The 15,359-nt window shown below is 35.8% G+C and overlaps 1 protein-coding gene across 2 annotated transcripts in view; it reads left to right on the top strand.

Annotated features, from left to right (window-relative positions):
* The first annotated feature begins 9,801 nt into the window (after positions 1–9,801).
* The window catches only part of CDKL2 (cyclin dependent kinase like 2), a 30,183-nt gene continuing 24,625 nt past the window's right edge, over positions 9,802–15,359 (top strand). Inside the window, exons 1-3 of one of the 2 annotated variants that reach the window (XM_074324448.2) lie at positions 9,825–10,307; positions 11,249–11,356; positions 13,023–13,221. In XM_074324448.2, coding sequence (XP_074180549.1) covers positions 13,054–13,221 — 168 coding nt within the window. In that variant the 5' untranslated portion in view covers positions 9,825–10,307; positions 11,249–11,356; positions 13,023–13,053. Of the gene's footprint in view, positions 10,308–11,248; positions 11,357–13,022; positions 13,222–15,359 lie in introns of both variants that reach the window. The other variant, XM_074324449.2, reaches the window with a different exon arrangement.

Below are 15,359 nucleotides of genomic sequence, written 5' to 3'. Positions count from 1 at the left end.
ATGTATAAAAAAGTAAAACATTTAAGTATTCTTGGGACATTATTAAGAGATCTATCCCAGTTCAGTTGGATAGCTGTCTACAAGTTAAAAGAATGTTAGAACAAAATAATAAGTAGTAAGGAAGGTGAGAATGATCTAAAGCAGACTACTCAACATTTATTAAAAATAAAATCTTGGGTTTTCCAAAGGATTGCTACCTCACATCTTAGAAGAAAAGAAGAAAAGGGATGGGAAGTTTGAGGTTATCTGAAGTTACAGACATGACCCAATTCAGAAAGTGAAACAAATTTTTGACAGGCTCTAAAAGAATATTAAAGGAGAAATAATCATTTAATCATATTTATGAATATATACTTCAAAGAAAAAATGAGGTCCTAAAGCATATGTAATTTCAGAACTAGAGACTTTTTCTTCGTTAAAAGGGATGGTATAATTGAATTTTTCTTGATACATTCATAACAGTGTTTATGAAGATTCCTTAAATCAGACTTCACAAATTTATACTAGAGAGAACCTAGAATCACCATTATTTAAAATACTCTTCAGGAAGAAAGACTTAAGATTTTTATAAATGTACGTTAAACTTTCAGGTTTCATTATAATGATATGACTTATCTGACTTGGGGGCTGTGAAAAATTTTTTTGGAAGGGATAAAATGTATATGCCATGCTATATTGAAAACAACCAAATTTGAAGGACCAAATGATCGTTTCATCCAGGAAATGTATATGAAACAAAATAATTTGACTATTTTAACCGCATAAGATGCTTCATTTCAATTGTGCTATATAATATAGAGTTTGCAGAAAGTGAATGAAAATTTAGTGGATAGATCATGTTTTTCCTTTAGGACATCTTGCTCATCATAATTTATATGTTAACTGCAGATGAATAGACCCTTGATTTTTCTTTATTTTCATTCTGTGTTCGTAAGACTTTCTCTAATTTAGTAGTAGACTGTTTTGATCAATTTGACGGCAGAGTGCTAAATTATTTAAAATTACTGGATAAGTGAGCAATCTATTACATCATGAAAGAAATTTCCTTTTGTGAATGATTTCAGTAGCTCATACAGAGTAATTGTTTAAGATCATTTGCATCATTAAGTCAATTCCTAAGTAATGAAGTTTCTTGGTATTTTTGACAAACAGACTTAAATCTACTTATGTAGTATATATACACCTTATGTTAAACATGTTTCAGAATTAATATGAAATAAAATCTATATTAGGTATTACCAAATACTGGGCAAAATATAAATACAGGTTTATAATTAAACATTCATAAAACAATCACTACCCTTCTACTAACTGCCAAATTAACTGATCTCTTTGTCTTTGATCTCTCAATAGTTTTGACAAAGCTGGCAGCCTACTTGGAAATCTTTCAGTTTTGTGATAGTAATACTCTTAACTGTTCCTGTTTTATCATCCCATAACAACATCCCCTTCCTGCCCCCTCCTCACCCCCCATCACTTCTGTGCTCAATCTCTTCTTTCCCCACAAACTTTCTCTGGGTAGTTTCATTTAGGCTAGGCATTACCTAGTTTCAATATACTGTCCATTTAGTAGATTCCATATAGTACCTACAATGGTTAAGAGGAGGACTTGAATGGCAACTCCATTTACATGCCTCTGTTTCCTCATTTGTAAAAATGCGGGTGAGAGGATTCAGTGAGTTAATGTATAAGGCACCTAAAACAATGTCGTAGGCCTTCAGCAAGTGTCAGCTGTTAACTGTTTTTTGATTCAATTGCATTTCTGCTGTCTACCTGTCCTGTGTTCAAAACACATCTTTTTATAAAAATCCCTTTTGCCACACCCTGTTTTGAAGTCTTAGATAATTAAAAATTTGGAAGTCCAAAACCGTGTTTTCTCTAAGTGACTTTTACATACCTGGCTCTCATGAACATTTCTGTTTTTCGGAACTGTTTAACCTAGAAATGTTGGAAGTCTCATCTGTTCCGCTCAGTGTTTTTCTTTTTGTCTCCCTCCTATCCATTTTTCAGGCTGCAAGAAGACTTGTTCATGCTGCTGTGATTAACTTCCATTGGTTTGTTCAGTTCATTAACTGTTGAGCTAAGCGCCATGCAGTGTTCTAGATACTGTTGGTAAATGATAAACAAGTTTCCCTGCTTTCAAATCTAAAAGGACAAACTGGAGAGAGTGGTGGGTGCATATTTAAGAAGGTAGCAAGGGGCCTTGTTGTCCGTAAGCAGGTTGGTCTTGATCCCCAGAGCAATGGGAATTTGAAAGTTTGGGCAAGGCAGGGTGGTAATTATATTTTGAAATGGCTGGCTACCGAGTAAGATTAAAGTTTAGTAATGAATTGAAATTAGGTTCAGAAACTAGGTAAAAGGATGCTGCCGTATTTCCGTCAGGAGCTTTGATACTAAAGTGGTGGTGAAAATCGAAAGAATTTGAAAGACTTGGGTAAAATGGCCAGGTCTTGGTGAGGGAAAAGGTGGTATCAAAGAAGAGTTCGTGCTTTCTCATTAGCATAATTGGAGAAGTAAAATGGTATTGGAACACGAGAAAAACCGGCTTTCATGTGGGGAGGCAGGAATAGTAGGAAAACCCTCTTGGCTTTTGATGTGAACCGTGTCTGAAAAGATCAGGTTCTTTAGGAGGGTGTGCAGTTTTGGCTTGTGACAGTATATGAAATGGTAAATTGTAAATGGTAAAATGTATATTTTACCACAAAACTCCATGCTGTGCACATTATAAAAAACAGTTCAAAAGCCTGAACTCCCACAATCCAACCCATCAAATGGTCCCTATAAATAGCATGTGTGTGAGTGTGTGTGTGTCTTTCCATTATACTATTAAACCTTGTTTTAATAAGACCATTTAACTGTTTATTGAGCTCCTCTGAGTGCCAGGCATTGTTCTTGATGCTGAAGATATAGGCACGAGGAAGACAAGTCCATTGGTCTCCCTGAACTTACTTCATAATGGAAAGAATTGTAAGTGCTATGCAGAATATTAATACAAAGCAACTGGGTGGCAACTTTAGATTATAATATACAATTATCTTTAGAGTTGACATGGAACATTGCACTCCAGTCAGGGACCAGCGAATGTAAAGCTTGTAATGAGAAAAGCTTGGAGGGCAATGAGAAGAGGATGGGATAGGTGCAGTTAGGTCAAGGGGTGGCAGAATGGTAAGAGGTGGGGTAGGAGAGATACAGGGACTAGATCATGTAATATGCCAAGGTAAAGAGTTAATATGATTTTGTTTCTCCAATTGCAATAGGAAGCCATTAAAAGAATTAAGCATGGGAGTGACATAGTAATGCTGTGTAGACGATACCGTGTTTCCCCGAAAATAAAACCTAGCCGGACCATCAGCTCTAATGCGTCTTTTGGAGCAAAAATTATAAGACCGGGTCTTATAATATAATACATAATACTGGGTCTTATATTAATTTTTGCTCCAAAAGACACATTAGAGCTGATGGTCCGGCTAGGTCTTATTTTCGGGGAAACACAGTAGATGGTAGGATACGAATGGAAAGAGGAAAACCGTAGGAGGCTGTGGTAATAGTTCAAGACTATTACATCTGAAGAAAGGAAATAGATTTAGCTTATTTTTTGGCAGCTGAATTTAGGAGGTGTCTTAAAAGGGTAGTTAGCTTAAAGATACAAATCAATGAAAAGCAGACACTTTAAAATAGTGTAACCAATAAAAAAGTTATCTTTACACTTGTTTTTCTCTTTAAAATGAGTTTTCTATAATTGAGAATATTCTATGAATCACTGCTGGTAGCTTTACATTTGATTTAATTAGGCAAGCTAAGTGTAGTTAACCTGTTTTACAACCAAGGAGACAGACTCAGAAAGGATATTACAGTCACACTAGCATGAAATGATTTGAAATACTGGATTAGCCAAAAGTGTCAATCTGCTTTGAAGGATGAGTTATTTAATTTCAGAAAAGGGGTTTTAAACACCAGAACATTAAACTTTGAATGCAGTGCTTTTTTATCCTGGCTTTATTTTAGAAAATTACAAAATCACAGCTACCAGCATTAGAGGGGCCTAAAATTGAGGATTCTTTAGTCAGGAAGTACATTCAGGAAGCACAGCAGTAAGTAAGAAGGCAGAGACTTGGAACAAATCAAATAACTGTCAAATACTGAGTCTCTGAGTGGAGAAAAGAGTAATTTTTGATGGCCTGTCGATTTTACATACATATTTCAATCTGATAATCCTATTAAATTTTTAAATTTCTGTTTCCTTTTAGAGGTGAACTAAAACTTGGAGAGGTAAAACTAAGTCTGCCTGGCATTTGGTGATGAGATTAGTGACTTTCGCAATAGAAACAGATGTGAGAGACATTTCAATGGATGTTGACTTACCAGAAATGACTTAGAGTGATGTTTTAAAGCAGGTGCTTAAGTAATTACGTGTGAAGTGACAAAGAGTTGCATAGGTGCCCGTGAATATTTATTAGCAACTAATATGAGCCAGAAACCTTTCTAGGTGATGCATGGCTGGCAGTATGGCAGGTACAGCCTACTCTCAGGGAACTGCTGTTTTTTGAGGGAGGGAGGCTGCAAACATGTAAATAGGTGATTTCAGTCCTGGTAGTTCTGGGCACAACACAATTCATTTAATCCTAACAGTCATCCTTTGAGGAGGAGTACTTCTTAACTGCATTTTACAGTGGGATTAGCTACTTTTCCTAGATCACATAGCTAATAAGGGGATAGAACTAGTTAAGGTAGAGAATGCAACAGTGACTGGAGTTGGGTGGAAGGCAGTACTCTGTTGAGAGAACGAGTGGATTGTGGCAGGAAAATCAACAGTTCTCTTTTAATTATGTTAAGTTTCACATACCAATTGGGTATCCAAGAATAATGTCAGGTGGTATGATTTTGGAATTTTGAGAGTTCGGTGCTATGAGTAGTCAGTATAGGTCTTTGTAGCTATTGGATTAGGTGAGATCTAGGAAGAGAGTGTCCAGAAGAGAAGAGGCTGAGGACTGACCCCTCAGATACTCTCAAAATTTAGGGTTCTGGTACAGGAGAAGCATGTAAAGAAAATGGGAGACAAAATGGCAAAATTGGCGTTATAGAAAGCTTGTTTCAAGTCTTTATCTTAGAAGGAAACAGTTGTGTCAAAAGAGGTCAAATACAGTAGTGAACTAGGGTGGTCTCACTGCTGTAATAAATAGACCCCACATGTCTAATGGCTCAAACACAATACTTTCCCCCCGCTTCATATAAGAATGGTAATGAAGAAGCTAGTGGGCTGGCCCTCCCCAACTTATTTAGGGACACAGGTGAATGAAGGCACTACTAAGTTCAGTCCAAGATCACACCGTCGTCATGGATAGGTTGCTGAAGGGAAAGGAAACATGGAGGATCTTGAATGGAGGCTTTTATTAGCCAGGACTGGGAATGGTGCACATCTCATATTCCATTGGCTTGGATTCAGTCACATGACCACCCCTAACTACAGTGGCGATCACACAGAATAAACAAGCCATACATACAAGAAAAAAGGAACCGGCTTACTGTGAGTAACTGGTAATCTGCCACAGAAGCTTTGGCAGGATGTAGGTCATAGTGACTTTTGGGAAGAACTATTTCTGTGAAGTGGTAAGGATGAAACCCAAGAGAGAACTGGAGGTTAGAAATGAACACTTGAGTTTTGCTATGAAGATGAACATGAATCTGTTAGAGGCTAGAGGGAGATGTGGAACATTAAGAGCTTTTATAAGGCACATTACCAGTGCAAACTGTATACTATTTTTAACATTTGAGGAATGGATTCCCAGGTTCACACTGATATAGGTGTATTTGGTGATTAACAAATCAAAATACTGTGTGTATGTTGAACTTAGAAAAATAAGTGGTATATTGTACTTTAGGCTTCCAAATTCCAATTGTAATCACTTTAACATGTAGTAATGATGTCATTGAATCAACTACTAGGTTGAGAACAGAAGTGTCCTTTCATACAAGAATCAGAACTTCAAAATGAATCAGTCCATTTTCTTAATAAAATGGTGGGATGTATTCGTAGCTGTATGCTCTATATAATATACTGAAAATAATATTTTTGTAGTCTAAAAATTTTACATCCTTTCCATTCACTTGGTGACTCAATTGTAGTGATGCGAAAATCCATGACCAGTGAGTATCTCATGGGACCTAAGAGAGAGGTGTATTTTTGTTGTTTTTGGCATAAAACTGACTCAGGCACGTTTGGGGCTATCAAGATATGTAGAGAATGATTGTTGCCAAGAGTCTTAACAGAGATGATTGCTAATGTGAGGAAGAGAATTATGCTACTCTGAGCTAAGATACATAAATGTATTGAAAAAGACAGATTTCTGGGAGGGGGCTATGTATTTCTTATCCTGTAGCCTATATTTTTGAGATACAGTCCACATAAAATTCACCCATTTAAAGTGTACAATTCAGTGGTTTTTAGAATATTTACAAGGTTGTGTGATCATCACCAGTATCTAATTCCAGGACATTGTCATCACCCTAAAAAGAAACCACATACTCATTAGTAGTCATTCATTCCCATCTCCCCTTCAAGTGCTTGGTAACCACTAATCTTTCTGTTTCTATGGACTTCCTGTGCTGGACACTATATAAGTGGAATCATAATATGTGCCTTTTTATGTCTGGCTTCTTTCACTTAGCATGTTTTCAAGATTCTTTCATGTTGTAAAATAGATCAGTACTTCATTCCTTTTGTGGATAAATAATCCATTATATGGATATACCAGTTTATCCAGGCATCAGTTGGTGGACATTTGAGTTTCACTTTTTGGCTATTACGAATATCAGTGCTGCTGTGAACATTCATATACAGGTTTTTGTGTGAACATAAGTTTTTTTTGGTTTGTTTGCCCTTTTTTTTTCGGTATATACTTAGGAGTGGAATTGCTGGCTTATGTGATCCCTAGTCTCTCTTAACTTTCATTTCTCTCCAGCTCTCTTCTCTCTGCCTATCTCATGTATCCCCATACTATTTTCTTTAGATTTTTAGAATATGTTCACTCTCTCTAGTGATTAAAATGTCCCTCTCAATCTTTTCCTTTATTATCCCACTTAGGTAGTTCATGTTACGATGTTTCATGAAAAGCTCATAACTTTATGCTGTGACCTCAAGTTTCTTTGGACTCAATTCCAATGACATTTTTCATTAAACCTCAGCTACGCAAAGGAACAGCCAAACATTCCACCCTTTAGAACTGTTCATCTTGTGCCATTTCCAAGATCTTAAATTCACAAATTGATTTCTTTGACAGTAACTTTTCCTCCTATTTCACTCCCATTAAATGTATTCTTCATGCCTATATGACCTCCACTCCCTCAGTGCCTCTGTATTTTCAGTTTATTAGCTAACTTCTGTCATAATTTGTCTTCCTGTTTAGCTGGATCCCATGGCAAGCCATTTCAATGATGTTTTCTTCATCATCCTTATTTCTAAACTCCTTTGTTTAATCTCCTTGCACTACCAGTTCTCTAAGAGGTAACCATCCATTTTCTCTATTGTCCCTGGGAATGCCAAGTCTGGTCAAAGAGGCCGTTGGTTTCACTGTAAATTCATGGTGTCCAGGGTCAAGTGGGCACATTTTACTATTTTGAATTTCTTAAAATCAAACTGACTTCTTTCATAGCTACCTATTTTGAGGAATTTATGCTCTCAAATCCTTAGGAATTTCTCTCTCTCTTCCCCTAAAATGAAGTTATTTTGTTGAGAAGATTCTAGGTCAGCTAATGTGTCTGGCCAACAGTTTTCTCAGTTTTTCACTCTTCTCCAAGCCTGAAGGCAAAGCCCCTTTCATACTTTATTACCTTCTTTTCACTACCTGTCCTTGGTTTTTTTTATTATTATTCCTTTTCTTAACTCTTTAAAGTCTCTTTTTCCCTACAAAGATTTCCTAGTTTAAAAAGAAAAGCAACCCAATCCTGTGTCTACATAATGCTGCCTCCTCTTCAGCAAACATGTAAATGGCTTCACCCAAGACATGTAATTCTTGAATAGTTTGCCTCCTTTACAGTTGGCTTTCAAACTCAATTATTTTTGAAATTGTTTTCTCAAGTGTTACTTAATTGACTAAATCCAGTAGTTTTAGTCTTTATCCTTTTGGTTCCATGTGGGATATAAACAGGTTATTTAAGCTTCAGGACCTCTTGCTTAGAGGGGCCTTTAAAATGTTTTTGTTGTTGAATATATTTGTAAATTTGCAAAAGCAAAATTTTTTGCATTCTTGTCAAGCTTCAGGCCCAACAAACCTGGCTTTGCCACTTTATAAGAGGGATCTGCCCCTCATATAACAGTTCATCAGATTCTGTTATAGCCTATAGAGGTAACAAAATTGGGCATGGCTCCCTCCAACTTGGTCACAGCTACTGTGTTTCCCTGAAAATAAGACCTAGCCGGACAATCAGCTCTAATGTGTCTTTTGGAACAAAAATTAATATAAGACCTGGTCTTATTTTACTACAAGACCGGGTCTCAATAATGATAATATAATAATATAATATAATATAATATAACATAATATAATATAATGTAATATCAGGTCTTATATTAATTTTTGCTCCAAAGACGCATTACAGCTGATTGTCCGGCTAGGTCTTATTTTTGGGAAAACATGGTATGAATAGAGCTAATTGCTACAATAAAATATCTTGGATTGACCAAAGAATTATATTCTTTCTATACCCAGGTTCCAGGTCTGGTCCTCATTATTACAGGTTTAGGAACTAGATTTTAATCAGTTTCACCAAGGTGATCAAGCACTGGAAGCTTAATTCATGCTAACCAAACTCACGAAAGATTATTTATAAAACAGAATGTTTATATCTTAGTATACAAGAAAGGATTTAATCCTTAATATTGACTATGGGTATAAATCCTAACCAGGACTTTCTTAACTGGATTGAGGTAAATATAAAGACCAAATATGATTAGAAAAAGTTGTTTTCATGATTTAACGGGAAAATAACTGAGTGCTGAAGCCCTCTTCACTGTAGGGGTATGGCTTAAACTCCAAATTCCTTGAAAAGTAAGAAAACTCGTTTCTTGTGTGACTTTTGCATGTGCATTATTCTGACCTACCAGTGTTGCCTGGTCATGGATCAAGTTGGTCTGTGCCTTGAAGATCGCACACCCAACCACACCCTATTTGGCTGCCATACTCCAGTATTGCACATCTCTTCGAGTTCCCCTTCTGTTTTTGCCCCATTCCCTTTATTTCATGTTTTCTGTTCCCGCTCAGTTACCTCCATTCAAAGTATTTCCCTCACTTTCAGTGCCCAGGGTGTCCTTCTCACTGTTCTTCCTAAAGTTAGTTCTGCCATCACCTACTTCCACCTTGTTTCACCTACTGATTGTCACCTCCTAGGCTCACCTTCATCCCCTACCTGGCCCAAAATGGTCCCACTGCCCAGACCAAACCTTCCAGGGTGAGGGCGCCCAAGGCTCACACGCGGGTCCAGCGGGGAAGCTGTGAGGAACGTTTCATCGTGCTTTTTGCATGGTCCCCTCTTCCATTTTCTCCCAATCCTACCAAACCACCGACACTTTTATCCTGTCTGTGAGCGCTAGAATTGCCTCTTGCCCTCAATTGCGAAGAGAGGTCTCTGGCTAAGACAGAAAGGTGTCTCCTTACTTGAGAATGTAGGTGTGTCCTGATGCTGGCGTCAGTGAACAGAACCTGGGCCGGGTCCCAGGTGAAGGGGAAGGGTGGCTGGCGCTAAGCCAATCACAGCTCCTGACGACAGCGCCCAGCCAATCAGAATACTGGATGCTTGGCGCAGGGTGAGGGGCCGCCCCCTTGCAGCTCGGCGGCCAACGCCTTCGCCCAGAGCTAGCTGGAGCGCAGCAGGTTCACAGAGTCCAGGGACTGGGTACCCAAAAGATCTGGGAGACGGTGACCTCCCACCCCAGCCAATTTCTCTACAGGCCTTGGACTAACAAGTATTGGTGCCTGCCGTGGACGCATTCTGACCTGGGCCGTATCACTGGAGATTTTGTGCCTATGGTTGGGGACCGAGTGAGGTCGTTGCCTTGACAACGACAGCATGAGGCCCGCGGTTCTCCTTAGCGAGCTTTCCGCGGGCCATGGCCAATCTGCCTCCCAGCCTGCTTCACCTGGGACCCGTGACTGTGTCCGCAGAAGGAATTGTAACAACAAACAACATTGAAATTGCTAGTTTGCTAGTCAGCATCTTTTAGATCTCCGAGCGAGAAGAATTTCACCTTAAATTTGTTTCCAAGTTAAAAAAAACCTTTGGGTCTTTCTACGTGAAAAGATTTTAAATAAATAGTGAGTATAATACTTTTAAATGCTTCTATTATTTTGCTCTTTTGTCTATACTAGATTTCAATGTCTTTAACAGGAAAAAATTAGCATTTATATTATCTAAATTGTTGGTATTAGAAACATGCTTACATGGCACATGTCCAGAAATATTACATTGCCAAATGTCCAGGCTTTGTTTGTATTACCCTTACTTTCAAGGGTAGAAAGCATGAAAAGTTATAGTTTATGAGTAACTGTTTCAGGAAACGAGGCATTTGAAGACGTGATACTTTTAAGGTATCTGTAGGCCGGGCCACTTGAAAAAAACAGGTGTGTTCAATGAGCTGTGACCAAATGTGCAGTTGCTTGCAAGAATAAATTGCGAGTAGTCAACTTGCATAATGTTAGCTTGTGATATGCTTCAGAACATCTTAGACGTGCTTAAGGTAATATTAGTTTTGTTCACTTTGCATTTTCAAATATTGAGGATACCAAGAGTAAAATATTTTTAAATGATTCAGGTTATTATAGAGTTCAGCTATTTTTGTCTCTGACATGATAAACCTAAAGTCTAGTCTTTGATAAAACATGCTGTGTTAATGGAAGGAAAAATAATTAAGGAAAGGAGAGATACGAGGTGTGATTTAAAAAAAAAAATACGGTGAATGTTTAAATTAAAAAAATTTATTACAGTAAAAGACATTGCAATTAACTCCCCTCAAAATACTCCCCCCTCACTTTGAACACACTTATCCGATCATTCTTGCCACTTTAATGAAGCAGTTCTGGAAGTCCTCTTTCATGAGTGTCTTTAGGTGTGCTGTCATGGCTACCTTTATGTCCTGAATTGATTCAAAACGTTTTCCTTTCATGATCATTTTGACTTGGGAAAAGCCAGAAATTGCACCGTGCCAGATCTGGTTAATAAGGTGGGTGAGGACACACCATAATGTTTTATTTGACAGAAATTGCTGTACCAGAAGCGATGCGTGAGCATTGTCATGATGGAGGATGAAGTAAAGACATGAAAGAGGACTTCCAGAACTGCTTCAGAAAGTGGCAAGAACTATGGGGTAAGTGTGTTTAAAGTGAGGGGGAGTATATTTTAAGGGGGATTAATAGCAATGTGTCTTTTACTGTAATAATTTTTTTATTTAAACATTCACTGTATCTTTTGATCACATCTCATAGAATTACACTGAGAACTTTTTCCAGGCACATACATTTTATTTAAAAATAGTTAATAGACATTAAATCGAAGTTAAAATGTCAAATGTATGGAAAATTAGTTTTGGGGACACTGCTGTATAAACATTATAGTAGAACTTACTATCAAAGCTGGTAGTAAAATAATGAAATAATTGGAGCTGGATATATAAAATTCACACCCTCCCATCCCTGCATCAGACCAATCTTCTGGTTTTCCATGTATATCTATAATAAAACGCTAAATTATTATACGTAAACTGCTGAAAATTTATACATTGGATTATCATAGTTTGCTAGACCAAAGAGGATAGTTGTTTTGTCTTTGTCATCAGGGTACTAATAGGGAAGCAAGTAAAACATCACAATTCACAATCTGGGTAAAGTAGTTTTATATTGCCATAAGTACACAATGTAATAGACGAGAATATTATTTTCTTTCCAAGTTTTATCAATGAGTGTTCTTATATTGTCAAGTTAAAAAATTTAAGTATGAATCATCATTTGAATATATAGTTACCTAAAGATATTTTCTTTTCCTAAAACTTTTAGAACTGTTTGGGATTAAGAGCAATATGTTTTATTTTTTACTTCTAGAATTTAACTTCTAAATCAGATTTTAAAAATAAATTTAATTTTGAAACTGTAGTTTATTAGCTTTTATATTTCATGGCAATCAAAACTTATGAATTAAAATCTATCTGGACTGAAAAGTATTTTTCTGTTCCAAAATATGTAGTGGAATGATTGCTGGACCTTCGTCAATCATTAGTAAAGTGAGAAAAATTTTATTAAGATTGCCTTTATCCAGAAAATGTCATATAATGGGATGTAAAAGTATTCTAAACACAAAATTCAAATGATCATTCTTATAGTGAGTAATCATTAAAAGGATTTTTGATATACTGTATTTGGTACTACTAATGTTTAATTTTTAAAAATCTGCACTTATACTGTGATGTCATTGCTGTTATTATGTAAGTTCAATATAGGAATTTAATTACTATAGTAAGAAAAGTAAAGAAAAATTGTTTATCAGAGGTTTTTAGTGTTAACTTGGTAAGTGATCATTTTGTGAACAAATATTTTTCCCAATTGAGTAGAAAGTACACAAAGATTTTCAACTTTGATCTTTTAAACCTGATTGGAAAAAAAAAAAATTTGATCCTCACTAAAACCAAATTCACTTGCTATTTTCACCTTTTTTCTAAAGTGAGCTGTAATTGTTTTGTATGATAGTTCAAGTATTGCTTTATTCAAATTAAAAATATATTGAATTTCATTAACATGGCATTTAATAATTTAAAGTTAATAGCTTCGATTACATTTGTGTTGTCTGTTATGAAATGTATATAATTATTCTGTAAAAACAGCTTAGAATTGGAAACAAAAAGAAATTGTGAATCAGCATAGGACAGCCATTGATGCAGTGACTGCTGTAGTATGGAAAACAAGTGGGGAAGAATTAATTTGCTGGGAGGGTGGAGGAAATTAATATACTCAACATTATTAACTCTGTTTTGGTTTCTACAGCAAGAAAAATTCCTATTGGTTTTGAATTAAAATGGAAAAATACGAGAACCTGGGATTGGTTGGAGAAGGGAGCTATGGAATGGTGATGAAATGTAGGAACAAAGATAGTGGAAGAATTGTAGCTATCAAGAAGTTCTTAGAAAGTGATGATGATAAAATGGTTAAAAAAATTGCTATGAGAGAAATCAAGTTACTAAAGGTGAGTAAATACGTATATTTTGCTTAAAAAATCAGTTGTTTCTTGATCAAGATTACATTTTGGGGAAAAAAATACTGTTTATATATTTGTTTTATTTCCATAACAAGGTTTAAAGTATAAATTTCTTCTTTTTTGACAATAAACAAATAAAATGACTACATATGCATATTCATTTATCTCATGAATATAAACATGATTTTAAGTGTTTATTGCTTCTCTATATATCTATCTGCCTACCTACCTACCTACCTACCTACCTACCTACCTACCTACCTAGAGCTAGCTATCTATCTATCATCTGTATTGAGGGTCCCAAAGCTCACCCCCACGTTCCGTGATTCACTAGGAGGACTCACAGCACTCAGTGATAGTTGTACTCTTGGCTATGATTTATTACAGTGAAAGGATATAAAGCAAAATCAGCTAAGGGGTGAATTTTAAAAGAAACCTGTCACAAGTTGCCAAGAATCACACAGGATATACTTATTTCCTCCAGCAATGAGTTGTGACAACACATGGAAATATTGTCTACCAAGGAAATTCATTAGAGACGCAGTGCCTCTGTTTTTATTGGGGGTTGGATACATAGGCACCCTCTGCCTGGCTCATACCAAAATTCCAGACCCCCAGAAGGAATGCAGGTATTCAGCATAAACCATATTGTTTACACAGTGAGCCATTTATTCAATTCTGGAAATGAAGGGAACCCTTCTGAAATCCAAGTTCCCAGGTATCAGCCAAGGGCTCATTTTGTAAGCATACCTTTCTACGGATAGCAATATCAAGTCTGCTATGTTCTCTCTCTCTCTCTCTCTCTCTCTCTCTCTCTCTCTCTTTCTCTCTCTCTCTCTCCTCTCTTTCATCTGTCTCACCACAAGTTTATCAATTTTATTTATCTTTAGAAAAAAACAACATTTGGCTTTGTTGATCTGCTTTTTTGTTCTTTAGTATTTCATTCCTTCTACTTATTTTGGGTGGGATTATTTTGCAGTCCTTTTTTCCAAACTGTTGAGAATAGATGCGTATTCCCTTAATTTCCAGCCCTTTCCCCTTCATCTATGCATTTAAAGCTATATATTTCCTTCTAAGAATAGTTTGGTATGTGTCCCAGAAATTTTGATTAGCAATTCAAAATATTTTATAATTTCCCTTAAATTTCCAAACATGTGGAAATTTTCTAGGTTTTCCTTCCCTCGTTATTTACTTTGGACACAATTGCCCTGTGATCTGAGTATATAATAGGTAAGATTTTATTCCTTTGGAATTTCTTGATACTTACTTTTTGGCTCAGAATATATTAAACAAACAAACAAAAATTCCTGATGTACTTGAAAAGTATTCCATTAAATCAGATTTGTTAATTGTAGTGATTAAATCTTCTCAATTCTCACTGATTTTTTTATTTTTCGTATGCTTGTTCTATCCAGCACTGAGAAGAAATACGTTAAAATCTTCCTCTGTGACTATTGCTTTGTCTGTTTTCACTGTAATTGAGTTAAGGTTTAACTTTATAAACAGAAAGAAAATATTAGTATATTTTATTTAGAATTATTGTATGTTCATGTTAAATCTTTTATCATCATGGAAAAACTTTATTATAGTAATGTGTTTTCTTAAAATCTGTTTTGCCTGAAACTAATGAGACTACTAGTTTAATTTTGGTTAGTGTTTGCATACTTTATCTTTTTCCATCTTTTTACTTTCAGTTTTTCCTCAATCCTTGTTTATATGTGTCTCTTGTGTACATATAGTTAGTTACATTTTGCTTTTTATCATGTTTGAAAATCTTTGCCTTTTAATTGGAACATTTAGTCCATTTACATGTAATATAGTTTCTAATATATTTGGGTACAAATCTTTCATCTTAATATGTTTACATGTCTTACTGGTTCTGTATTCCTCTTTCTTTTTTTCTTTGGATTAATTACATTTATCATTCCTTTATTTTCCTCTAATAATTTGAAAATTATGCACTGTGTTTCTATATTTTTGTGGTTACCCTGGACATTTGTTAAAGTCTAAGAGTATTCAACATTTTATCGTTCTTCCAGACAACACAAACCTTACAATATTTATCTCTGGTTATTCCCTTTTGTCTTATTCGCTAACATTGTCATATATTAACCTTTATACGGGGG

This window comes from Rhinolophus sinicus, chromosome 1 (genome assembly GCF_057876585.1).
Source record: "Rhinolophus sinicus isolate RSI-liver-muscle chromosome 1, RSI-T2T, whole genome shotgun sequence".
Lineage (NCBI taxonomy): Eukaryota > Metazoa > Chordata > Mammalia > Chiroptera > Rhinolophidae > Rhinolophus > Rhinolophus sinicus.
Note: the sequence above shows the minus strand (reverse complement) of the source record. Positions and strands in the feature narration are given on the sequence as shown.